Source organism: Pantherophis guttatus, chromosome 1 (genome assembly GCF_059756535.1).
Source record: "Pantherophis guttatus breed Tessera chromosome 1, ASM5975653v1, whole genome shotgun sequence".
NCBI lineage: Eukaryota > Metazoa > Chordata > Lepidosauria > Squamata > Colubridae > Pantherophis > Pantherophis guttatus.
This window is the reverse complement of record NC_142063.1, coordinates 295,009,936-295,036,777: the sequence shown is the minus strand read 5'-3', so window position 1 is coordinate 295,036,777 and position 26,842 is coordinate 295,009,936. Positions and strand designations below refer to the sequence as shown.

Genomic DNA, 26,842 nt, shown 5'->3' with positions numbered 1-26,842 from the left:
ACACGGGAAAGAAAAGCTGGACAACTTCCTCACAGACCTCTACAGCCTACACTCCAAAATACAGTTCACCATGGAAACAGAAGCTAATAACCAACTTCCCTTCCTGGATGTCTTAGTCTATAAGAAATCCAATGGCTCCCTAGGACACACCATCTACCAGAAGAAAACACACACAAACCGCTATCTGCACACACTCTCACACCACCACCCAGCACAGATCAACTCCGTAGCCAAGACACTCATCTCCAGAACAAAACGCTTAGCTGACGAACAACACCTAAAAACCAAACTACACACTCTCACTAACGTACTAACATCCAACAGGTTCCAAAGAAATAAGATTACCAACCTAATCCAAAAAGAAACCCCCACTAAAATCCAAGACAGAGAACAAGAAAACGGCAAAGCCCTCCTCCAGGGGTGAAATGCTCCCGGTTCAGACCGGCTCGGGCGAGTAGGTAGCAATGATGGCCGGTAGCAATGGCAACCCGAGGCTCCGCCCACCCGCCCAGTCATTGTTACTTCCTGCTTTTACTTCCAGAGAACTGGTAGTAAAAAAATGCTTAAAAAGTTTTTTAAAAAGTTCCGACGATCAGCTGAGCGATGCGTGACCGTGGGAATTTTTTTTTTTTAAGCATTTTTTTCTACCAGTTCCGGAGAAACAAAGCGCTCGGCTGCTCCCCCTTTTCACTCACCCCGAGCTTCCTGCTGTGGATTTTCATGCCTTGCTTCACATGCCCGGGATTGTTGCCCTCGTCTTCTTCTTCCTCTTCCTCCTCTCCTAGTGGAAAAACGCCAGGAGCGCAAAAAGAAGTGCTTATTTGCTCCTGACGTTTTTCCATTTGTAACGAAGCTTTTATGAAGGCAAGTCTGGCTTCCTGTGTTGCTCGCTAAAAACCTCACATGCTGTGCATGCAGTTTGTGTATGTGTGTGTGTCTTTTTGTTCCTGGTCTTTCGCAGCAGCCTGTGCCTGTCATCCCATCCCCAGCCGGCTGAACCAGAGTTGGGGAATTCACCCCATCAATCCACTCCTACCTTCATTCCTCTTTTCTTTGGAGGCCAACCTGAAGGAGCTCAAGTCATTCAAAAGGTCTTTTAAAGCCTGTGTGTGTGTGTGTGTGTGTGTGTGTGTGTGTGTGTGTGTGTGTGCTGCACTGAATGTCGGTGTGGAGGCAGGGAGGGGGAGGGAAATGACCCCTCCAATCCACTCCTGCCTTCATTCAAAGGTCTTTTAAAGCCTCTGTGTGTGTGTGTGTGTGTGTGTGTGTGTGTGTGTGTGTGTGTGTGTTTGCTCCTGGTCTTTGCAGCAGCCCATGCCCGACATCTACACACACACACAAGCTGGACTGGTGAGATTTTTAGCGCAGGAAGCCAGACTTGCCTTCACAAGGTACGAAAGCTTCGTTAGAAACGGAAAAACGTCAGGAGCAAGCAAGTGCTTCTTTTTGTGCTCCTGGCATTTTTCCACTTGGAGAGGAGGAGGAAGAAGAAGATGAGGATGACAATCCCGGGCGTGTGAAGAAAGGCGTGAAAATCCGCAACAGGAAGCTCGGGCTGAGTGAAAAGGGGGAGCAGCAGAGCAATTTGTTTCTCTCTCTCACACCCCATCCCGTCATCTCCCAGACTGGGTGGCCAAGGTAGAAAGGCTTGCAATCTTTGGGGCTAGGAGGCGTTGGATCTGGCTTGGCGAGGGGGGTCAGGCTGGTCAGGTGCTGATCATCGTAAACTTTTTTTTTAACTTTTTAAAGCATTTTTTACTAATTAAAAATGCTTTAAAATTTTTTTAAAAAATTGGCCATGCCCATCCAGTCACATGACCACCACCAGGCCATGCCCCCCAAAAGCCACGCCCACAGAACCGGTGGCAAAAAAAATTAGATTTCACCCCTGCCCTCCTCCCATACATAAAAGGCACCACAGACAGAATCAGCAAGATCCTCCACAAACACAACATCAAGACAGCATTCTGCACAAACCGAAAAATATCCACCATCCTAACAAACCCCAAAGACAAAATTGAGTTAGAAAATCAAGGAGTATATGAAATCCCATGCACCACGTACATCGGACAAACCAACAGAAGAATAAGTGCACGCATTGAAGAACACAAGAACTCAGTCAGAAAAGAGGAACCAACTTCTTCCCTGGTCCAACACCTTAAATCTTATTCAGGAGGGGGGAGCGGACCTGGCAGGTATTATGGAGACCTGGTTGGGTCAGAGGGGGGAGTTCCCCTTGTAAATATGTGCCCACCAGGCTTCCGTGCATTCCACCAGCCGAGAGCTCAGGGCAGGGGTGGGGTGGTGGTGGTTATTATAAAGGAAGGTCTTGATCCGAGGGAGACCACTGTTCCACAGATAGCCGGATACGAGTCCCTTCTTGTGAAGTGAGGCGTGGAGTGCAGATGGGCTTGTTGATCACATACCTGGCTCCCTGCCACGTGGCAACGGCCCTGCCTGAACTGCTCAACGTCATAGCCGAGGTGGCGGTTGATACCCCCATACTTTTTATCATGGGGGATTTCAACCTGCCATCCATTGGTGAAATGTCTGAGGTGGCTCGGGAGTTCATGGCTTCCATGATGGCCATGGACCTGACTCAGTTAATTCATGGCCCTACTCACACGGGCGGGCACACTCTGGACTTAGTTTTTATCTCTGGTCAGTGGTCGAGTGGCCTTGATGCAGGGGATATAGTCATCGAACCCTTGTCATGGTCTGACCACTCGCTCCTTCGACTTGACTTTCTAACCGCTACACCCTGCCGCAGGGAGGCGGGGCCGACTAGGTGGTTCCACCCCAGGTGCCTGATGGATCCTGATAGGTTCCAGATGGAGCTTGGGCCATTTCCTGAGACTCTGGCTCATGACTCAGCTGAAGACCTGGTGGCCACCTGGGACAGTGTGGCCGCCGGGGCTTTGGACCGCGTTGTGCCTTTGTGGCCTCTGACCTGGCACCGAACTCACCTAGCTCCTTGGTTCTCCGAGGAGCTGATGGAGATGAAGCGCCGGAAAAGATGCCTGGAGAGCGGTTGGAGGACCAGCCGTTCCAAATCCGACCAAATACTGGTGGGGTCTAATATTAAGACCTACCTAGTGGTGATAAAAGCGGCAAAATCTAGCTATTTTGCCACCCTTATTGCACCATCAGATAATCGCCCAGCCGCCCTGTTTAGGGTGAGCCGCTCCCTCCTCCATCTGGGAGCGCAGGATGATCCCTTGCAGGGTCGAGCTGAGGATTTTGTACAGTATCTGTATGACAAGATTGCTCAGATTGCTCAGGCCTGGCCTCTGACTGGGTAAGTCTGGACGGGATGATTGAGGCAGGTCTTGAGAGTGTTATCTGGGAGGAGTTTGATCCTGTGGCTCCCAAGGACGTGGACAGGATTCTGGGACGGCTGAACGTGACCACATGTTTATTGGACCCGTGTCGCTCCTGGTTGGTGCTGGCTTCCCGGGAGGTTACACGAGGCTGGCTCCAGAGGATTATTAACGCTTCTTTGAGCAAGGGTGTCCTACCAGCTACTTTGAAAGAAGCGGTGGTGAGGCCCCTCCTCAAGAAGCCCTCTCTGGATCCGGCTGTTTTGGCCAACTATCGTCCAGTCTCCAACCTTCGTTTTATTGCGAAGGTTGTTGAGAGTGTGGTGGTGCGGAAGCTTCCACAGTACCTGGATCTGAAGCTGTCTATCTAGATCCACTCCAGTCCGTCTTCAGGCCTGGGCACAGCATGGAAAGGGCACTGGTCGCATTGGTGGATGATCTCTGGAGAGATCGGGATAGGGGTTGTTCCTCTATCCTAGTCCTGTAAGATCTCTCAGCGGCTTTTGATACCATCGACCATGGTATCATGTTGCACCGGTTGGAGGGGTTGGGGATGGGAGGCACTGTTTTGCGGTGGTTCTCCTCCTACCTCTCTGACTGGTCACAATCTGTGTTGGCAAGGGGACAGCGGTCAACCCCGAGGCGCCTTGTTTGTGAGGTGCCGCAAGGGTTGGTCCTCTTGCCCCTTCTGTTCAACATTTATGTAAAGCCGCTGGGTGAGATCATCCGTGGCTTTGGGGTGCAGTTCCATCAGTACGCTGATGACACTCAGCTGTACATCTCCACCCCAGGCCACCCCAACGATGCCCTTGAAGTGATGTCCCAGTGCCTGGAGGCCGTGCGGGCTTGGATGGGGAGAAACAGGCTCCGACTCAACCCTTCCAAGACCGAGTGGCTGTAGTTTCCAGCGTCCCAATATAGCCAGCTGGCGCCATCGCTGGTTATTGGGGGCGAATCACTGGCCCCCACGGAGAGGGGCGTCCTCCTGGATCCACGGCTGTCTTTAGAAGAGCATATGACAGCCATGGCCAGGGGGGCTTTTTATCAGGTCCGCCTGATATGCCAGTTGCGTCCCTTTCTGGATCGGGACTCCCTACGCACGGTCACTCAGGCACTCGTCACTTCCCGCCTGGACTACTGCAATGCTCTCTACATGGGGCTCCCCTTGGGGTGCACCCAGAGGCTCCAGTTGGTCCAGAATACGGCCGTGCAGGGGATTAAGGGAGCAACGGGGCGCTCCCATGAGACACCTCTCTTGCGCAAGCTGCACTGGCTTCCGGTGGTCTTCCATGTGGGCTTCAAGGTCTTGGTTACCACCTTTAAAGCGCTCCATGGCTTAGGGCTGGGGTATCTACAAGACCGCCTTCTGCCACCAATAGCCTCCCAATAGCCAGTTTGCTCGCACAGAGAGGGCCTCCTCACGGTGCCGTCGGCCAGACAATGTCAGCTGGTGACCCCCAGGGGGAGAGCCTTCTCTGTGGCAGCACCCGCCCTCTGAAACGACCTACCCCCAGAGATACACACGATACCAGACCTCTGGACTTTTCGTCGGGCCCTAAAAACACATCTATTTCATCTTGCCGGGCTGGCTTGATCCCATCCTTTTGGTTTTAATTTGAAATTGGTTTTAACTGGGTTGTTTTAAATTGAGGGCCGAAATTATTTAATGTCTTTTAAATTGCTTTTAAATTTTATATGTTATGTTTTATCTCGGCTGTTCACCGCCCTGAGTCCTGTTGGAGAAGGGCGGTATAAAAATCAAATAAATAAATAAAAATTAAAGTCACAGGATATGAAATTGACTTTAAAAAGACCAGAACTATCGCCCAAACTGAACACTTTAACAACAGAATAATTAGAGAAGCCATAAAGATAGAAAAACGCCCACACAGCATGAATAAATGAGATGATACCTCCCGCCTACCAGCCATTTGGAAACCCACCCTCATTGACAAATGAGTCCCTAAGACAAAGAATGACACCAGACCCACACTCACGAAAACCACACAAGATGTCACCACCACACATCCACGCAAAAAGCAAACTCAAACCCACACCGATGATGAGGCATGACCACAAACCAGAAGCCAGACCACAGCTGCATCATTAGCCACTTTAAACCCCTCCAATCCATACATGAAGCAAACTGACACCTACCATGAAGATGTGGCATGACCACGAACACAAAGCCAAACAACAGCAACGCAGCTCACCAGCTCAAATCCCCCTGCAACTCAGACTAACCCGAACACAACCAAGCCCCCACCCAAACAGAAAACATCCCCATCCAATCAGAGCACAGCCAACCCCCCATCCAATCAGAGCACAGCCAAGCCCCCAACCAATCAGAACACACCTCCACCCAATCAGAACACAGCCAAGCTCCCACCCTATCAGTTCACACCCCCACTGGCAGTTAAAGGGAAGAAAGAGCTGCGATCACATATTGCTCCTAGAAGCACGAAGCCGAAAACACCAGCCTGAAGATGATGAATGAGACTTCGGCGAAATGTCGCCAAGACACTTCCAATTTTACGCGGGAGAAAACCTGAATAACCAAAGACCTACAGAGAGGGGGGGGGAGGGAGAGGTATTTGTCTGTGTTGTTTTGGCCAGCTGTAATAATATATAGTTGGCCTCATAATAGTCTGCAATGTTTGTTTCCAGACCATTTTTCTTTACCATCATCCAATCATTTTCTTCTTACAGAATGATGAATGGGAACAAACTGCCAATTTATAAAGAATGTAAGATGATTTCCAGACTGCAGAAATACTTTCTCTCATGAAAATGTCAAAACAGCCATTTTCAAAGCTGATTTTTCTGACAGACTTTCCCTTGACTTAAATGGTCATCCAATCACTGATCTTATGGATTATGAGTTTTTGTGTAACTTATAATATAAGTCTATTCCAACAATATGCATGAGTTATAAAACAAAATAGCTTTCTCACCTTGAACAAAGACATTAAAGTAAAGAAAATAATGTTTAAAAAATTACTAAGTAAGCTTGTTTTCTAAGGAACTACTCATAAAGGCAGCCAAGCAAACCAGATGAAATTTATTTAAAAACAAAATATTTTCTATTATCTACTGCTAGGATATTCATTAATTACCAGGGCCTCATAACTTACCTCATTTGATAAATTAGATCAGTTGGGTCAATTACATGAGAGTAAGGTACTTTTTGTCATTTTGGTGCCCCTTCTCCCATTCCTGCAGATAGTACTGCATTAGGCATTTAAATTACAGATAACATTCAATGCTAGTTTATGCATTATACTTTTTTGCCATAATCATAATACAAAATATGGCTACCATGATTTTGTGGCATGTTTCAGTATACAGAGTTAGTGCATAATTGGTATAAGGCAAAGTTTTGACTTTTGCTTCTAGAGCATATCAATTTCTTTTTCCCATTTCCTCCGCTTAAATAAATATGCTTAAGAGAGAAAGGTTAGGAAAATAGTTGCCTGCTTAACTATATATTGTACTTCCTGCACTGTTGGATACGCATCTGAACAGGCTTACAAACCATATTTCATATTTTCCCAAGAAATATGAATTGTCCTCATATATTACTCAGTCAATTGTCAGTCTAGAAGCATCAACATTTAAGAAGATGATTAAAATATTCAGTTCTGGCAAGGAGTAGCCATTTTTCATGATTCAGATTTCCAAAAGTGGTGTTACCTCTTTGGGCATCTATAAGACATAAAAGTAATCAGTTGAAAGATAGCAGTGTTGGCCCTATCACAAATAGCCAGACAATAAAATACAACAAGTCACCCTATATACTACAGCATTTTCTAATCTGCTGTTCTCCAGATGTGTTGGATTTCAATTTCTATCATCTCCCAAAGTATAACCATGGACTATCAGAACTGAAAATCAATACATCTGGGGGACAATTTGGAGTATTTGAGAAGCTGAATATTGTACCTCCTTTTCCCCCAAATCTTTTTTTTTTATTCTATCTTGAATGACAGGAGTTAGACACACCAAGTAAAAAGTGTGTTTGGTGGAAAAAAGATGTGTTTGTGAAAATGAGCAAGAATGTCCTGGTATACACATCCCAAGCCACCCTAATCGGCATGTTGGCCAGAATCCTGTACAATATTGCTCTGTGGGCAAAAGTACCCATATCCTAGGAAGTAAAATAACAAGAACCTGATAAATGGAGTAGCTAATGTTGAGCCAATCTTCCCCCTTCATCTTCTGTCGTCTGCGATTTTTCTGCATCAAACCTACTATCATCGTGCAACAAGGCTCAGATGCACTTGGTTCCTGATCATCATCTGGCTCTTCCAATTTCATTTTAAACTGTGGGTTGGTCCAATATGTTTCTACAGAGACCAAAATATAAATACAGATAAAATTGTCAGATTTGGGAAAATGAAAGAATTTCTCTTGTACCGAGAATTGCAGGAATAGCTTTTAGGTGTGAACTTAATTGTGATTTCCAGCTTGGCTTTACCATTATATTTATACAGTTAATGTTTCTTTCTCCCACCTCTGCCACGTCCTGTGCTATATATTTATTGCAATAAGCAAAACCCAATTGAACTACTGAGAGATATTTCCTAAGGGAGCAATAAGCAACTGAGAACAGCTATGGTTATTAACCTCAGCCAGTTATTTATCCACAAAAGACTATTATTGGCATACTCTGTAGGACGTAATGCTCAGATGTGGCTGGAATATATATAGAATATATATAGAGAGAGTTGAAACGGCAGTTAAGCCCAGGCCCATATGTTATTGTGGCTCCACATTACGTACAAAAGTACAACATGATTGATCAGGGATCTGGAAAGGAATATCGTTATCATTTGATACCAAGATATTAGCAAAGTGCCCAATACTGTAAGAGATGACATGTACTGTATATGCAGAGAGGGCTTCTCTATGGTGATAGGACTCCAGTGGTCACTGTGTGCCTTACACATTTGTTTATTTCATGAGATCAGATTGAGCATTAGCCTACCTAGAGTCTAAAGTCTGAAAGCACCTTTGCATCAATGTGTCAAGGAACAATGCTGCCATTTTTGCACCTTTTCCCCCTTTGAAAGAGGTAATGATAGTGGTTTTAAGAAAAATGGGTGCATTTGTCCTATCAGCATGATTTTGAACAAATTACCTTGTCTGTGTTTGCCCACTTCTGTCCAAGAGTATGAAGAACTTGACAGAGGTGGATGAAATATAGAGAACTAGATTTGCAAATAAAAATTCTGCTTAGATATCTGTCTGCCCCAAGTCATGCCTGAAATCTCACATGATTCTATTAGGGTCTTTATAAAATTCATTTGTAAAGCATCAAAAGAGCTTTTATTTTATTTATTAAATTTCTATGCCACCCATTTCACCAAGGCAAAAAGTTGGCAGTATTGATGAAACTTTAGAAAAGAGTTAGGGAGGCTTCTCTGCATGTGGCCTTTCTTCAGGTACCAACAGCCACATCCCAGTGAAAATGAAATGCCTGGTCACCCATGGCCACTGATGCCTTCTTTGCTGCATTCAATCAAAAAAGAAATAATCTAGGACTTGGCTGGATGGTAGAAGGTTGAAGGGTAAGGCAAAACATCTGATCCCCTAGGCCCAGTGCTGGCTCAATGGCAGTATTTGGTCAATAATGCAGTGAGAAAGTTACTTTGGGTTTTAGCAAACCCTCTGCCTTGCTGTTGTATCTAAGTGACTATATACAACCATGGCTTAATAAATTAATCCAGTTATCTGGGTTTGCACAACACAATAGATCATAATCATACCAGCTGGTTCACATAACAAACCATAAATTAGATAACTCCATGTTAGCCCAATATATTATGCAAAAACAGCCAATGTATCCAAAACCTTTATTATCTTTAGATGGAAACGTCATTATTAAAATTATAGACATTTTTTCTACCATTGACTTCTCTTTTCCAAGTGCCATAATATCATTTTCATACATTTAATAGTTTACAAACTCTAGCAAATATTCAAATATCCAAGGTTGAAAGATTTGATCATTATACCATGATGAAAGCCATAAAGCTTTCTAAAACTATTTATTTATAGTAGCAGACTTAACCAAGGATTGGCTCTTTACAACTGACATCATATTTTTATAATCCATTTTGAAATCATTTAAAATGTTTAATTAACACACCATGTTGTGTTCGTTTTAATTATATATTTGAGCTAGAGTCCCAAATAGCAAATGATTTAGAGATTAATTTAGCATTAGATAAATAAAAATGAAACTGTTTTGCTAGATGGTTGAAATATGTAGCTATGAAGTTACATGTTATAGATTGGTAATTTTTGTCTGCAATTATAATTATATCAAACTGAACGGGGCATAGAAATAAAACTTAAACACTTTGCTAGATGAGAACAAATATGGAAAGCAATAAAAATAGCACACATGAACAGTATGAAGGTTCCTAAAAGCCAGAATGTATAAAATCGCTGAGCAATCAGGAGTGAGTCAGGATACATTTATATTGTGAATCTTTTATATTACCTAAACACTGCCAAAATTTAGGTTGCAATTTGAGCTCTCAATAGTTATTGTACATCATGAGCCTCGGAGTGCAGTACTGCTGGCTGCATGCAATTTGGCAATTCAAATCCCACCAGGCTCAAGGTTGACTTAGCCTTCCATCCTTCCGAGGTGGGTAAAATGAGGACCCAAATTGTTGGGAGTAATATGCTGACTCTGTAAAGAGGCTCTGTAGAGAGGGCTGTAAACCACTATAAAGCGGTATATAAATCTAAGTGCTATTGCTATTGCTATTGCTATCATTGTGCATTGCCTCCCCAAAGAGTTTTCCTATCAATGATACAAAGGCTTCATGAACCATGACTGCAGGCTGGTTTCTTCAAGCCAAAAGAGAAAGATATATAAAGCACTGGGGAATTCCTTCTAAACATTCAGGCAGCAGGATTCAGCAGCACACAGATTCTCTGTGTCACCAGATGTGCTTCCAAGTTTAAGGAATTACTGGCTTAACCTTTGCATGCTCCTCTTTTATTCTCATAATGACTAGAGGACATTGGCCAGCTCATCAGCTCAGCCAAATTCAATAAATTTCAGAGATGTTGGAGACTCTTATTTGCTTAGCAACATGTCACACTCTCCCCTTGCTTGCTGGACTCAAAAAAAAACAAAAAAACAAAAAAAAACAGGGTCATCAGTCTATTTGTAACCATATTTCTTGCCAACTTCAGCAACCATATTGTCTGCCTCTTTCCCTTTGAATGTCAAACTATCTGCTCTTAACTGGACCACAAAGAATTACAACTTGGCCAAAGTTAAAAAACTGGACCAAAAAAACCAACGAATTCCCCCTGGAATAAAAACAACTTGCATTTATTTCAGGAAAGCAGTAACTCTGGAACAGCTATTTATGGATGGGGATTTCCAAGGCAAAAGCAAAGAATTAGGTTTCCTTGAAATCAATGTTCTTATCTCTTGTACTATGGTAAAATCATTAAAGCAAAACCTCATTCATTGATTTAAATTACCACGGTGACTTCCCTAGGGAGATCACAATACAATCTGCATTGATTTCTGCAGTACAAAATTGGTTATTGTATACCTGGATAATTTGGGGAGCCACCAGCTGTAGAACCACTTTGCCAGGTTCCATGGAATAGTTTCATGTTCCATTTACGAGTTTGATTGCAGGCCAGAGGATCTGGAGACAAGTTGCAGATCTCAAGATTTGTAAATTGCTTCTTAAAATCTGAGAAGGACATCCTGCCACCGGAAAAGGATAGAAGAATGCACTGTGACTTTAAAACTGTGGTCCTCAGCTGGTCATTTGTATACCAAATTGGGATTTAGAAGTAGTCTAGATCAGCGGTCCCCACTGGCAGCGAAGGTGGCTGAGAGGGAATGGTTCTGTGCAAGTAGCGGGTGCAAGCACCACTTGCGCAGCCCAGTTCCAACTCAGCTGCAGCCTGGTTCCAACTCAGCTGCCAGGTCATGGCCTGGCAGTTGAGGACCCCTGGTCTAGATAACACAGGAAAGTCACTGAAATTTTAAGTTTTTATAAAACTTCCTCTACATAATAAATATAATAACGTATGCATTTTTCCCAGGACAAATGGGCTTTCCTTTCTGTTGTAGTGAGTCTTATGTTATTTGATACAGTTTAGTTTAGTTTAGTTTAGTTTAGTTTATTTGATTTATATACCGCCCTACTCCCGAAGGACTCAGGGCGGTGAACAGCCACAAGATAAAAACACATAAATACAAAATTTAAAAACAGAATAAATCCGAATTAAACAATTTGGCTGAAGACAGATTTAAAACACCCCAATAAATTAAGAACGAATTAAAATTTGCGTTTTAAAAAGGGGAAAGGGAAAAATTAGGCCAGGCCAGCCTGATGGAATAAAAAGGTCTTGAGAGCGCGGCGGAAGGTGTGTAGATCCGGGATCCTCCGTATCTCCGGGGGGAGCTCATTCCAGATAGTAGGTGCCCCCACAGAGAAGGCTCTCCCCCTGGGGGCTGCTAGTTGACATTGTTTGGCCAACGGCACCCGGAGGAGCCCCTCTCTATGAGAGCGTACCGGCCGGTGGGAGGCTACTGGTGGCAGCAGGCGGTCCTGTAGATAACCAGGTCCTAAGCCATGGAGCGCTCTAAAGGTGGTAACCAAGACCTTGAAGCGCACATGGAAGACCACCGGGAGCCAGTGCAGCTTGCGCAGGAGAAGTGTTACATGGGAATGCCATGTCGCTCCCATAACCACCCGCATGGCCGCACTCTGCGCCAATTGGAGCCTCCGGGTGCTCCTCAAGGGGAGCCCCATGTAGAGAGCGTTGCAGTAGTCCAGGCTGGAAGTGACAAGGGCATGAGTGACCGTGTGTAAGGAGTCCTGATCCAGAAAGGGACGCAACTGGCGAATCAGACGAACCTGGTGAAAAATCCTCCCAGTCACGGCCGTCAAATGCTCTTCTAAAGACAGCCGTGAATCCAGGAGGACGCCCAAGTTGCGAGCCCTCTCCATCATGCAGTGATTGATAGGATTTAAGATATGAAAGTTAAGAATTGCTGATCTAGAATATTGCTACTCTGACTATTCTTATGACTATACATAAACAGCAGATAGCAGAGAAATAAAGCTCTGAAACTTGTAGGCTCAGCACATGGATTCCCAATCATCCCTCTTCATAAATCTGGTCATCTGGCTGTCCTAAGCACCAATATCATCCTCTTCCCATTCCCCACAACCGGAATCTGCTTCCCATGTGATTTTTCAGAATCCAAATTGTTGGGCATCTCTGAGCATGAATTGTTCAAATCCACCTTTCTCTTCGTAGTATTGCTAAAGAGCACATGGACTAACTATTCACCACAGGGAAGCAGTAATAAAGAAGCATAATTGAATGGAGCTGAAATGGTGAACAAGAAGGACCCCAGTGGATATTACACCGACTGGCAGGCCTGTAGAATTTGTGGCCTGCTCTGGTGAAAGCAGCTTGCCAGCTATGAAAAGCAACTGGCACAGAAACTCTCATTGCTCTGCTGCCTCAAAACATGGAAACACCAATAATTTAATGTGTTCCTAAAGGTACAACTCATTATTGGATGTTTCATTTTAAAGTTGTTCACTACCAAGCATGAGGGGAGAGCACTCATTTTTGTTTGGATAGTGATACATGAGGGAGTCTGTTAATTTTTTTTCTACACTCCACTACTAGGACAGATATTATTAACTTTCTCTTGGTGTCATTGTGCATTTTCTCCTAAGCTAATAAAAACCATTACATGGCGTATGACTTTAATCAGCAATGTAGCGTGGCAGAAAAGAATGGTATCTTCCTTTCAATGTAGGCTTGATAACTATCAGGCCTCCCCATGTTTATTACTGTAATAGCAATTTTAAAATGGAAGATGCAACCGTAGAAGGTATATTTAATGCTATTTTAGTTCCATTTCTTCTTATCACTACATATATTTTAAAGCATGTTCATCTATCGACTGCTAAAAACATATTTCTCACCAAAATTCTCCATCAATTGCTTGCCTATGCAGAGTATTCCTTTGTTTAGGATTAATATACTTCCATTCCGGGGCACTGTAATGAAACAAGGAGAGCACATAGTAAGATATGAATTGGGGATGTGTATTAGTATTTTAAAGCACATCCCCAAAAGCAGTACTTTCTTAACAGAGATTAGTTCTGACAGGCAGAAAATCAACTGAGCAACATGGGATATACAAATAAGATATTTAGAGTGTTGTGTTTTCCCAGATATGTTCAAGTGGCCCAGAAATGCTCATGAGGGATGCATATTTGATCAGAACAGAGATATTTCATTAAAAGCACAGGTGAATGATGCTACTTAATTCTGTGTGATATCCTCATGAATCAGAGATCAATCACACAACTGGTATATTGCAGAAGGGCCTTTCCTTTTAATTTTGCATGTCTGATGTTGCTGGCTGATATGAGAATCAACAAACCACATTTGATGATTTGGTTACTGTGGACATCTAAAATAATTAATCACTATTTTGTTGTTCCTAGGCTTGTATATCAGGTTAAAAATGTGAACATATTTAGATCTCAGATTTTTCTTTTCAGGAAATGTGCAGTCTTCTTTTTTTCAAATGTTTTGAAAGGTGACCAAGAATCCATGATTGGAAGCAGCCATTTAGGATATCAAGTGAAATCTTCTGTGCGATGCCTAAAGCCTAAAGCATGCCTTTATTATTTTTTGTTGCCTTTTTGTGAATTCATATTTTATCTGAATCCTTTTTTAAAAAATATGGTATTTTTTACATTTATTGAAGTGGGATTAATCTGCAGAGTAGAGTAGAAGTTTTAATTCTCATGATTTAAAAACTGTTCTTCAGTTAATGCCACTTTAAATTACTTTTGTCCTTTTGGCAGCTTCATATTACTGATTCATATTCAGCATACACACAATTGTGATCTCAATTACAACTTTTTCAGATGTATCATTGCTAAGACTAATCTTATGCTTCAAACAGAGAGTCGGGGAGATCCTTCCATTAATTTTGTAAAGCACCCTTCCAAATGGTTTATGCAATCCCCCTGAGTCCTGACTATTTTTCCCACTTCCAGCTTCAATGGAGAATTTATTCTTCCAGTCTTTCTGAACCATAGCCCACCTCCATATAGCACTTCTCATCCAAAACATGTCACCAGTAGTTGTAAAAATGAAATTCCTTTTACAAGCATAATTATTGCATCCCTCCTCTATTCACTTACTGTAAGAATGTTTTGATTCCTTGTCAATCCTCTTCCAATGATAAGGGGATAACTAAGATCTCCATCTTAGTTTTAAGTTATTAAAGTTTACTTCCTAGAGTTTCCTTCTAGAGCTACATAGCCTTGCTTGTCACCATGAGAATGAACAGCTGTCACAATGATGGAAACATTTAGGATTACATTTCCCAATCCCTTCTCTAAAAAATGTATTTCATAAAATCTGCTTGACATATATCCACTTCTCTTCCCTATGGGACAGAAATATCAGTCACACTACATTTTCTCTTATTTCTTCAAGACTTTGACTTCTGGATCTCCTGCCCAACAAGATCTACTATAGACTTTGCCAAGAGGGTCAAAATCTTATTTCACCAGAGCCTAAAAGCAGTTTTTACTTTCAGTGTTACAGAATGCCTTCTAAATCTTTTTCCTCTGACAGTTGACCAGAAACTCTTCATCTTTTTTGATTCATGTAGCTATCCAACTTTCTAGGTGTTTAATTTTTCTCTTAGCAACTTTGTCAGTTTGCACTTCCTGGAAACACAGGCTTATCTTTAGGCAGGAAAACAAATAGAACAATTCTATGTACATTGCAGGTCTCCAGTACGCAGAGATTTTCTTTTATTTCTGTGGATACTGTTTCTTCATTGGCAGTGAACTAGTCCTTCTTCTTTTATTTCAAGAGTAAGCAATGTGGTGTCCATGGGTACCAATGTATTTCTAAAAACTTGGTGGGTACCCCATCTGAAATTTATAAACTAATTTTCTTTAAGAAACAGTAAATAGGGATCTATTGCAAAACAAAGCACTGGTCACTGGCATCATATCTATTGACAAGTTTGCTTTGGGTACAGTACTGTGCTAAAGAGATCTGGGTGGAATGCAGGATGCTAGTTCATCTTTGGGTAAATAAATGTTTTGTAATTTGGTCGGGCTTAAAGGGACAAGCATTTTGTGGAAGAAAAATTGTATACCTATCATATACCACAAAATTCCAATAGTACTGTATACAAAAGGCTAAAAGGTAAAGGTTCCCCCGCACACGCATACTAGTCGTTTCTGGCTCTACTTTCTACTTGCATTTTTTATGTGCTTTCGAACTGCTAGGTTGACAGAAGCTGGGACAAGTAATGGGAGCTCACTCCGTTACGTGGCGCAAGGGAATCAAACCGCTGAACTGCCAACCTTCTGATCGACAAGCTCAGCGTCTTAGCCATTGAGCCACCACGTCCCCTATACAAAAGGCTATTCAAGTCTAAATAATAAGGTTTGGCCACTGGTCATTTTCTAACCCTCACTGTTCATTCAACATCTTCTCTGTTATAGCCCCTCAAATATTGGAAGACTGCTTTCATGTCACCCTCCTCATTACATCCCCAGTTCCCACAACTGTTCATGGTGTTTTAGCCTTTGCACTCTTTCTAGAGTCTCAACATCTTTTTTTTAATAAGGAAAAACATCTTATTTTATAAGGAAAGTTCCCACTTCAAATTGGGACAATAATACACTTCTGTTTTTCCATTTGTTCATTCCCTGTGCTTATTTCCGGGGAATCACATATCTTTATATACCTATTAAATCCTTGTATGCAGGTTCTATTTATTTAGCAGGATGCAATCGCTCAATCAAATACAGTGAAAAATCCATCAATCAGATTTGAAGAGAAACCAATCCAACAGCTTATTGGAAATACTTTTTTTACCCCATATTGCTGATTGCATAGACAGCCAACTCACATAGCTCTGAAACTCAATCTCCACATGTTTGTTTATTCATATTTTTTTTAGCTACCTCATCACTGAAAAAACTCTGGTCACTGTATAAGAAAATCAGGATTAAAAACAGAAGTATAATAATACAAGAAAATATAGTGCTTGGGAAAATAACAGTGCCCTAAAAATAGTCACCAACCAGGAGTACCCATCATTCTGTCCCAGAACTTCCAGAGATGATTTTATATATAGTCAATTATTTAGCTACTGAGCAAAAAGTATTTCTGTGGCCTGTAAGCCAGTCTTTATACTGTGAGCCAACTCTTTTACATTTAGTGTGTGGCAAGTCTTAAAATGCAAACCTGACTGATTTCCCCAACATAAAAAAGCTTTAGATTAGCAACTTTTGTCAAAGCAGCCACATGAAAGAAAGAGTTAAACCCTCCCTGTCTGCCTGATGCAATTCCAGTAATTATCCCTGCAGCTGCTAATTTGATTTTTTTACGAGCATATTAAATGCAAATATATCCTTAATGTCATGTCTAATTTGGTCCTGTGTTTATTTGAGCTTGGGAAGAATCTTCTTAAAAAGATTTGTTTTATCATCTGTCTCTGCTTCTAGCAATGAGTTTCTTGCTATTACCAGATATAGTAAGAGATGCCTGGTATAAGTTAATAAATAGCCCTGCTCATTTACTAATACAACATTTTTCTTTATTGGATGTCATTTGATTGACTGTTCAAATATAATTTTTGAGGAGTTACAGGAAAAGGCCAGAAAGAATACCAGATAAATAATATATTCCTTTTGTCCTCACTTTCAGCACAATGTTCCACAAAATTACATGAATATCTTTCCTACAGGGAGTTGCATAGTTTTGTTTACCTTTGCACCTGAGAAGGCAGCTGAGTCGCCCAATGACTGAGTTCACACAATGATTTGTTGAATAATTGATAACTGTTGCAGTCAGGTAGCAGTCTATTTCTTAAAACATGGTCTACATTTCCAAGTATTCCCAAAACCAAAGAACCCACATGATGTTAGTGCATTGTGTAACCATAGCTGATACAGAATTGAAGTAGAGAAGCATACATTTAAATCCTTTCTTGGTCAGTGCACATTTTATATGTCAATTTAACCTCTAGCCCAAGTCAGCTGTAAGATTCATATGGTTTCCCAAGTATTGTTGTGGCCGGTCAGTGGCCTGTGCAGATTGTAACTGATTCTGACAACAAGGAGGCTGGTGTGGTGCTGCGCCAGCAGCCTGTGCAGCTGGCGCTCGAGTCGGACAGTGAGGAGGCTGGAGAAGATGTGGTGCCAGAGGCAGGGATTCAGCCAGGGCCTTCAGAACCTCCAGAAGCTCCTTTAAGTGAAGAGGACGAAGAGGAGGAGCCTCTTCTCAATGCACGGGCGCACAGAGCTGCCAAAAGGCAGGAGTGGCTCCTCAGGAGGAGGTCTCCTTGAGAGTAAGGCTTGGGGCTAATTGGCCACTCCCTTAGTCTATTTAAGGAGGAATGCCGATTGCAGCAAGATGTAGGGAACATTAGTGTTAGAGTGTTAGTGTTAGTTCACTCTCCTTCGCGTCTGGATTCTCTGCAAAATTGCTTCTGGGCATTCTGCCAACCCTAGTAAGACTGTGATTACCTTATCTTAGGATTCTTGTAGGCTGTTAGGACAGTTTATTAACAGCCTTTGGTTGAAAAAGACTGAGTTATTTGAGTAAAATAAGCTTTGTGTGTGCTGCGTTCTTTGGGGTCCGGAGCTGGGGCAGAACAAGTATGTTTTGTTGAAGATACGTGAGAACTAATGAGAAGTCTATTTATCGTAATAATAATAAATATATGATTATGTAATATTTTGTACAGAATGACAAACATTAATAAAGAAAATGATATTACAGTGATGATCCAGGACAAAAGGGAGAAAATCAGCAATAGGAATGTACTTATCACTCCAGGCTCCTGTCCATTCACGATCACCCCATGGATTTCTGATTCTGATTAATTCCTCCAGGTGGCCACGGTAAGTAACCTATTAAATCCCATAAATACAGTCATTGGATTGAAATATACTACACATTGCCGGTTCCCTCCCACTGCCTTCAGTTACACTGCACTGTTTGTTTTTCATTAAGAACAAGAACAATTCTGAGCTTCTGGAATCCAAGAAAGTGAAGATCTCTGTAGCCTGAATTCTGCCACTTATGATAGTAATCCCTCCTGGCTCCTTTAGACATGTGAGGCCAGACCTGAGAGACAATCAGCACTATTCCTAAGGAATAGTGTTTGCCATCTGCCTTGAACAAGGTGGTAAAGCACCCTCTCCTGAAGAAGCTTTCCCTCAATCTGGCCATGCATGATAATTTTCACTCAGCCTCCAATTTTATCTCGACGACCAGGACCTTGAATTGCACCCAAAAGACAACTGCCATTCCCTTAAAACTCAAGTAAAACACAGTCCCAAGATAGGTCAAGCAGTGCTTTCCTATAGTTGAATCTGCCCATCTTAACATCTATAGAGCCAATTGAAAACTACTCCTTGAAGAAAATGCAGGGCATTGACTAGATCAGCAGTTCTCTACCTTTTTTGGCACCAGAGACTAGTTTTATGGAAGACAATTTTTCCATGGACCGGCAGAGGGATGGTTTCAGGATACAGGCAGCAGGTGAGCAAGCGACACTTCATCTGCATTTGCAGCCACTCCCCAGAGCTAGCATCATTGTCTCAGCTCCAACTCAGATCATCAGGTATTAGATTCTCAAAAGTAGTGCACAACCTAGATGTTTCACATGCACAGTTTATAGTAGGGTTCATGCTCCTATGAAAATCTAATTCCTGATGTCCTGAGATAGAGCTGAGGTGGCGATGATAACACTGGGGAGCAGCTGCAAATACAGATGAAACTTCACTCGCTCGCCTGCTGTTGTCCAGCAGAGCAGCCTGGTTCCTGATACCAGTCCAGGGGTTGGGATAGATTCTCTGTGGTAACCCACACTCGGGAAAACTCCTTCCCTGAACTCAACCCCAGCTTTCCCTGTAAGGAAAAATTTTATCGTTCCAGGATTTGTGCCTTGTTAATTGCCACCCAGAATCTTTCAGGATAGGAGCAGGCTAAAAAATAAATATAAATGTTTTACTGAGTTTTAATTTTGTTGCAAATTAGGTTTTGAAAATTTGTATCTTTACCTCTTCTGCTCCAGTAACAGAATAAGCATGGTGTGAGAACAGCTGCTTACTTGTTTTTTGCACTTTTTCACTGGTATTCTAGGAAGAAAGTAAAATTATTGTCATATTAGAATTATTGTCAAAACATTTCTAATTTCAGTGCACGCTGTTTGAAAGTCATAAGAATCATAAAGTTGGGGAATCATCTAACCCAACTTCCTCCTTAGAATTGGAAATCCCAAGCTTAAGCATCCCCAAAGAATATTTGAAGCTTTCCAATGTACGAAAGCCTCTCCATTTCAGTGAAGTGACTTTAATAACAAAATGTTCCTCCTATTAAGATGTTTCTTAGTAAAATTGAATTGTAAAATTTCATTAGATCTAATCTTATCATTTGGATGCTGGTGAGCTGGAGAGGCAGAAACCATCACATCTCAAGCCAGAAAGAATCCACAGGTAAAGATTGAACAGGTGTCCCAATCTCAACAAGAAACAGTGAAATTTTTGTTTAGAGATTCCAGATTTATTATCTTTTCTGTGAAGTTGGGCAGACAACTAAGAGCAAGAGTTGGCCACCTTTTACATAATAGGTCCTTAGTTATTTGAGAAGTGTTATTATGTTCTGACACCTAGCAACAGAGGTCCCAGAAATCTAGATTGCATTCATTAGGCCAGGACTGTTTGTTAGGTGAAGATCTTAAACTTTTCCTGTCTTTTGTGAACTGCCTTCACTTCAACTTATATCACAATACAAAGTCCAGCAGTGAGCTCCGGTGGAGACGCTTGTTGTTGTTGGCTCTTTGTAGGGAAAAGCAGAAGGAGAAGCAGAAGCAGAAGCTGACGTAGGCTGCAGATTGTGCCAGGACTTTTGCACCTGGGTGCCAGGCAGGTCCAGGATGGGCCAGTATGAAATCCTCCTTGCAAGACAAGCTTGTCAGCATGAACCCACACCAGCAGCAGTCAGATTGCTGAAGCAGGGCAGGCTCGCTAGCAGCCTAAAGGCTAGGGAGCCAGCAGTGGAGGTAGCTAAGGGGAGAAGAAGCAAATCAAAGACAACAACATAGGTCAGTTGAGGGCAGAGGGCAGGGAGGTGACAGAGGTGTAATATAGATAATATAGTGTCTATGCTATATAGGAGCAGCCAAAAGGTCAGAGATAGAGGGAGATGGTAGATGAGGGGAGTTGAAATGGAGGTAGTTCCTACAGGGCAGAAGAATGTGACCATGGGACATTGCAACTGTTGTAAATGAGGGCCGGTTATTAAGTTTCCAAATTTTGACTATGGGAACACTGTGATGGCTGCAACATTGAGGATCTTTTGTAAGTCCATTTTTTTTCAATACCGTCATAAATTTGAATGATCACTGAATGAATAGATGTAAACCAAAGACTACCTGTAAGGGGTGCATTTCCTTGAACTAAGCTGATAGACAATAGGGCATATCTAAAAAGGTAGCACAACAACTTTTATTGAAGAGGAAAAACATTTGGATTTGGAAAGTGTTCTGTTTCACAAGGGTAAAAATGCATGAATTGCCGGGATGATTGTAAAAGGTGGATTTGCTGAAATTTTGCTGGTGGTTGTATTTATGTTTTTGTTATTCTAAACAGTTTCATAATATTATCAGAATATGTTGATTCAAGCAATCCACCAGCCAGAATCTTCAGCTAAGAGCTGCTCAAAACCCTAACATTATAGCAAGGAGTTGAACTCTCTTCCTGTACTGGTGGAAAAAGGAGAATCTTCCCTGCCTTTCATGTTCTTGTATAATTCAAATCTGCTCCAAATGATTCTATCACACACTGATTTTTCAGGGCAGGACTAAAATAAATAGTAACAGAGGTAACATCCTCTTATTTTTTTTTCATACAGGCACATATACAGTTACACATAGCTAGCAATTTCTTATAAAAGAAAGCATTTCCAAAAGCAGCAATTTATACCAGAAAACATCAGGGGAAATGCAGTTTGTGTATTGAAACTCCTACGCATGTATCAATTTTCCCAGGTTTTTCAAAGTATGTTTGTGAAAATAAACTTGTCAGATTTAAAATATCTGCATTAGGTCACACACTCAATAAATGACTCCCACAAGCTGACAACATCTTCTGAAATGTCTGTAAATAGTGAGTAAACAAAGGACAGCAATGCCAGTAAATAGCTAGTGAGGATTCAATCTTGATCAAAGTAGAAAATTCCTCATCTGTGTAAATGCATGTGGCTTCCTCTTACAGAGAACAATTCTATTCTTATTAATCTGATCCAAAGTTTACTCAAGTCCATGTAAACTCTCTAATTTATCTGGCATAAATACTTGCTAAATTAATGTTTCATTTAATTGCAACTACCATCATCCTGCAGCACTGTGGAGAAAGCAGCATAACACATGATATTTTGTCAATGGCCTCACCAATTACAATGGTGAAATTGGTGGCACAACAACACAGAAGTCATGTTTTCTGCACTGCTTTGACACCAAGTAGGATACTGAACATCAAATCAACTTACTCATTACATTCTCAAGATTAAGCTGTAATGGACTGCATAAAGCTATCTTAATAAGAACACAAACACAGACATTTTAAAAAAAGAAAAGTAACCATCTTACAATGAAGCAGCCCAACAATGAACCAGCTTGCAAAGCTTTTTGGATTATTTGATACAATTTAGCGGGAGCTGGATTATGATGAAACGATTCACAGATCCCACCAGTACAATCTTCAAAAGCTTCTGTCAAAGTTCCTTCAATCAAAGCCTCATAAGAACCATTCAATCTACAATTCAATAAGAAAAAGAAACAAAACAGATTTTTAAAAAACAGTTACTTTTCGCAAGGAACAATATAAATTGAACAAGTGTATGAACAATTAAGTCTCTAGTAAAACCAATGATTTAATATTTTTCAAAAAAATACTGTTTCCCAGTTCAGTAATAAACTCAGACAATGGTTGATAAGTAGAATTACATGATCATTTATGATCCATCCCTTATTGAGGACTCCTGTCCAGTATTCCCCAATATTCAAGTGAGCGTATCAGATTATAGAATAATAATAGATATATATATGTGTATGTGTGTATGTATGTGCGTGTATAATTATATTCATTTAATATTTTAATAGATTACTGTCTATAACTATCAAAGAGAAAGAGAAAGGGTGCACAAACAGGATAGACATTTTTACTATTTCTGCTATGTAACCATTCTGTTATCTAACCTACAAGAAATTTTCTCAAAGCTTCTGTTGATTTGCCCTCTAGGAGGATGTTAACATTCACACCATACCTTCATTTACAGCTCAGGTTGTCGTAGTTTTATGCCAATAACAGGGCTACATAAATTCTTATTTCATCTCATGAGTACAAATTAGTAAATCAGGATGGAAGTTATATGTGAGTATGAATGCTTCTAACAATTTGCAATCCTGAACTGAGCAGTAAGTTTGGAGTCTGTAGCCTAAATGGCTGCTTTAAACTGCATGGTTCTATAATTATATGAATTATACTGGAATCTAAAATAAATCAGATTAGAAAGTAGCTTTCTCATGACTTCTGGCTGATGTTGTGGCAATATCAGATGCAGGGAATGGGTCTTCGTGTTCCCTGTGCTGAGTTCTCCCTATTTGTGGGCTCAGAGAAGAGCCAAAGCTGCCTTGTAGGGGCAGCAAAACTAAGGAGGGGTGCCCTGAGAGGTCGCACGAGAGATTGCAACTCTCCTGCTGAACCTCGGGCTTTTTTCCCTTTATGCCATGGTGAGGAGAAGAGGCAGCCTAAAGATGGCTGCCATGAAGCTGGGACAGCCAAGAAACATCTAAGAACTGTACTGGAGTGGAGTTGGTGAACGGTGTCTGGAACTGGGTGAGAAGAATCCTTTTTATTTAAAACTCAACCCCAAAAGAATATCCAGGAAAAGAGAGGCTCACTGCTATTTTTAAAAGCAGTGATTTAACATTTTGAGAAGAATTTCAAAATTGAAAGAATCAAAGGGAGAAAGGCAAAAATCTTTAAAAATACAGAAAATTGGATTTCTAAATTGGACATGTGTTGTTTTCGATAGGCATTTTAAAATGCTGGAACTATTAAAAAAACTAATATCATATTTATATTTTGGATTGTTACCATTAAAATTGGATAAAACTGATTAATATTGAAATTTGACCTAAGAGTGCCACCTGCTGACAAAAGGAAGGCATAACACATTCCCAAAATCCTGGAAATACTTGGCTATTGGAGATTTCAAAGTGAGAATAAGAAAGACACTATTATTAAAGTGACCCCTGAAGGCTACAACACAAGACTGAATTTATAGAGGGACTTATAAAGGTTCTGGAAAAATTCTTGGGACTATCCAGAGGAACAGGTCAATCAGCTTTGGAGATATAAAGATTCATGAATATTGAACTTTTTGAAAAGTGACTTTAGGTTTGAATATATGGTTTTTGGATTATTGGATAAAAGTGGGACAAAATAAAACTAAACAAGATGCTCCACCAGCAAGAAAGGAGTGGAATTTGGGGAGAAACTGTGTCAATAATTCAAAGTATTAAGGATACTCTGACAAGAGTATCATGGTTGGGCCATGAGGGGGGGGGTTCCCCTCATGGAGATGTGCCCATCAGGCTTCCGTGCATTTCATCAGCCGAGAGCTCAGGGCAGGGGCGGGGGGGTGGCGGTCATTATAAGAGAGGGTCTTGATCCGAGGGAGACCACTGTGCCTCAGATAGCCGGATGTGAGTCCCTTTTCGTGAAGTGGGGTCGTGGGGTGCAGATGGGTCTGTTGATCATGTACCTGGCTCCCTGCCACGTGGCGACGACCCTGCCCGAACTCCTCAATGTTATAGCCGAGGTGGCGGCTGATACCCCCAGACTTCTGGTCATGGGGGATTTCAACTTGCCATCCATTGGTGAAACTTCTGAGGTAGCTCGGGAGTTCATGGCTTCCATGACGGCCATGGACCTGACCCAAGTAATTCACGGCCCTACTCACATGGGGGGACACACTCTGGACTTAGTTTTTGTCTCTGGTCAGTGGTTGAGTGGCCTTGATATAGGGGATATAGATACTGAACTCTTGTCATGGTCTGACCACTCGCTCCTTCGACTTGACTTTCTGACCGCCGCACCCCGTCGCAGGGAGGCGGAGCCGACCAGGTGGTTCCGCCCTAGGCGCCTGATGGATCCTGATAGGTTCCAGATGGAGCTTGGGCCATTTCCTGAAACTCTAGCTCACGACTCGGCTGATGACCTGGTGGCCGCCTGGGATAGTGCGGCTGCCGGGGCTTTGGACCGGGTCGTGCCTTTGCGGCCTCTGACCCAGCACCGAACTCACTTAGCTCCTTGGTTCTCCGAGGAGCTGAGAGAGATGAAGCGCCGGAAAAGACGCCTAGAGAGCGGTTGGAGGGCCAGTCGTTCCGAATCCGACTTGACACTGGTAAGGTCTCATATTAAGACCTACCTAGTGGCGATAAAAGCGGCGAAAACTAGCTATTTTGCCGCTCTTATCGCGTCATCAGATAACCGCCCAGCCGCCCTGTTCAGGGTGACCCGCTCCCTTCTCCATCTGGGAGCACGGGAGGACCCCTTACAGGGCCGAGCTGAGGATTTTGTACAGTATCTGGATGATAAAATAACTCAGATTCGGGAAAACTTGGCCACTGACTGGGTTAGTTCAGACGAGATGACTGAGGCAGGCCTTGAGAATGTTATCTGGGAGGAGTTCGATCCTGTGGCTCCCGAGGACGTGGACAGGATCTTGGGACGGCTGAACGCCACCACATGTTTATTGGACCCGTGTCCCTCCTGGTTGGTGCTGGCTTCCCGGGAGGTTACACGAGGCTGGCTCCAGGGAATTATCAACACTTCTTTGAGTGAGGGTGTCCTGCCGGCCGCCTTGAAAGAGGCGATGGTGAGGCCTCTCCTCAAGAAGCCACCCCCGGCTGTTTTAGCTAACTATCGTCCAGTCTCCAACCTTCGCTTTATTGCAAAGGTTGTTGAGAGTGTGGTGGCACGACAGCTTCCACAGTACCTGGATGAAGCTGTCTATTTGGATCCGCTCCAGTCCGGTTTCAGACCTGGGTACAGCACGGAAACAGCATTGGTCACGTTGGTGGATGATCTCTGGAGGGCTCGGGATAGGGGTTACTCCTCTATCCTGGTCCTGTTAGACCTCTCAGCGGCTTTTGATACCATCGACCATGGTATCATGTTGCGCCGGCTGGAGGGACTGGGAGTGGGGGGCACCGTTTTGCGGTGGTTCTCCTCCTATCTCTCCGACCAGTCGCAATCCGTGTTGACAGGGGGGCAGCGGTCGACCCCGAGGCGCCTTGTTTGTGGGGTGCCACAAGGGTCGGTCCTCTCGCCCCTCCTGTTCAACATTTATGTGAAGCCGCTGGGTGAGATCATCCGTGGTTTTGGGGTGGAGTTCCATCACTACACTGATGATACTCAGCTGTACATCTCCACCCCAGACCATCCCAACGATGCCTTGGAAGTGATGTCCCAGTGCCTGGAGGCCGTGCGGGTCTGGATGGGGAGAAACAAGCTTTGACTCAACCCTTCCAAGACCGAGTGGCTGTGGCTGCCGGCGTCCCGGTATAGCCAGCTGACGCCATCGCTGGTTATTGGGGTGAATCATTGGCCCCCACGGAAAGGGCCCGCAACTTGGGCGTCCTCCTGGATGCACGGCTGTCCTTAGAAGGGCATATGACGGCCGTGGCCAGGGGGGCTTTTTATCAGGTTTGCCTGATACGCCAGTTGCGCCCCTTTCTGGATCGGGACTCCCTACGCACAGTCACTCAAGCACTCGTCACTTCTCGTCTAGACTATTGTAACGCTCTCTACATGGGGCTCCCCTTGGGGTACACCCGGAGGCTCCAACTGGTGCAGAATGTGGCCGCGCGGGGGATTATGGGAGCGACTGGGCGCTCCCATGTGACTCCTCTCCTGCGCGAGCTGCATTGGCTTCTGGTGGACTTCCGGGTGCGCTTCAAGGTGTTGCTGATCACCTTTAAAGCGCTCCATGGCTTAGGGCCAGGGTACTTACAGGACCGCCTTCTGCCACCAATAGCCTCCCACCGGCCAGTTCGCTCCCACAGAGAGGGCCTCCTCAGGGTGCCGTTGGCTAGACAATGCCGGCTGGCGACCCCCAGGAGGAGAGCCTTCTCTGTGGTGGCACCTACCCTTTGGAACAATCTACCCCCAGAGATACGAGTGATCTCCGACCTCCGGACCTTTCGTCGGGCCCTAAAAACTCATCTCTTTCAGTTAGCCGGTCTCTCTTGATTTTATGATTTTATGGTTGGTTTTAAATTTTGATATGGATTTTAAATTGATAAATTTTAAACTATAGGCCAAATTTAATTATTTTAAATCTATTTTTAATCGTATTTATGTATAAATGTTTTTATTTTG

General features: G+C 42.9%; 1 protein-coding gene across 1 annotated transcript in view; it reads right to left on the bottom strand.

The window, feature by feature from the left end:
* The window catches only part of LOC117671748 (calpain-8-like), a 60,696-nt gene that overhangs the window by 21,600 nt on the left and 12,254 nt on the right, over window positions 1-26,842 (bottom strand). The window contains exons 5-10 of the mRNA XM_034427901.3: window positions 22,042-22,207; window positions 19,454-19,531; window positions 18,213-18,298; window positions 13,319-13,393; window positions 10,907-11,067; window positions 7,491-7,666 (exon numbers count right to left, since the gene is read on the bottom strand). Coding sequence (XP_034283792.1) covers window positions 7,491-7,666; window positions 10,907-11,067; window positions 13,319-13,393; window positions 18,213-18,298; window positions 19,454-19,531; window positions 22,042-22,207 — 742 coding nt within the window. The remainder of the gene's footprint in view (window positions 1-7,490; window positions 7,667-10,906; window positions 11,068-13,318; window positions 13,394-18,212; window positions 18,299-19,453; window positions 19,532-22,041; window positions 22,208-26,842) is intronic.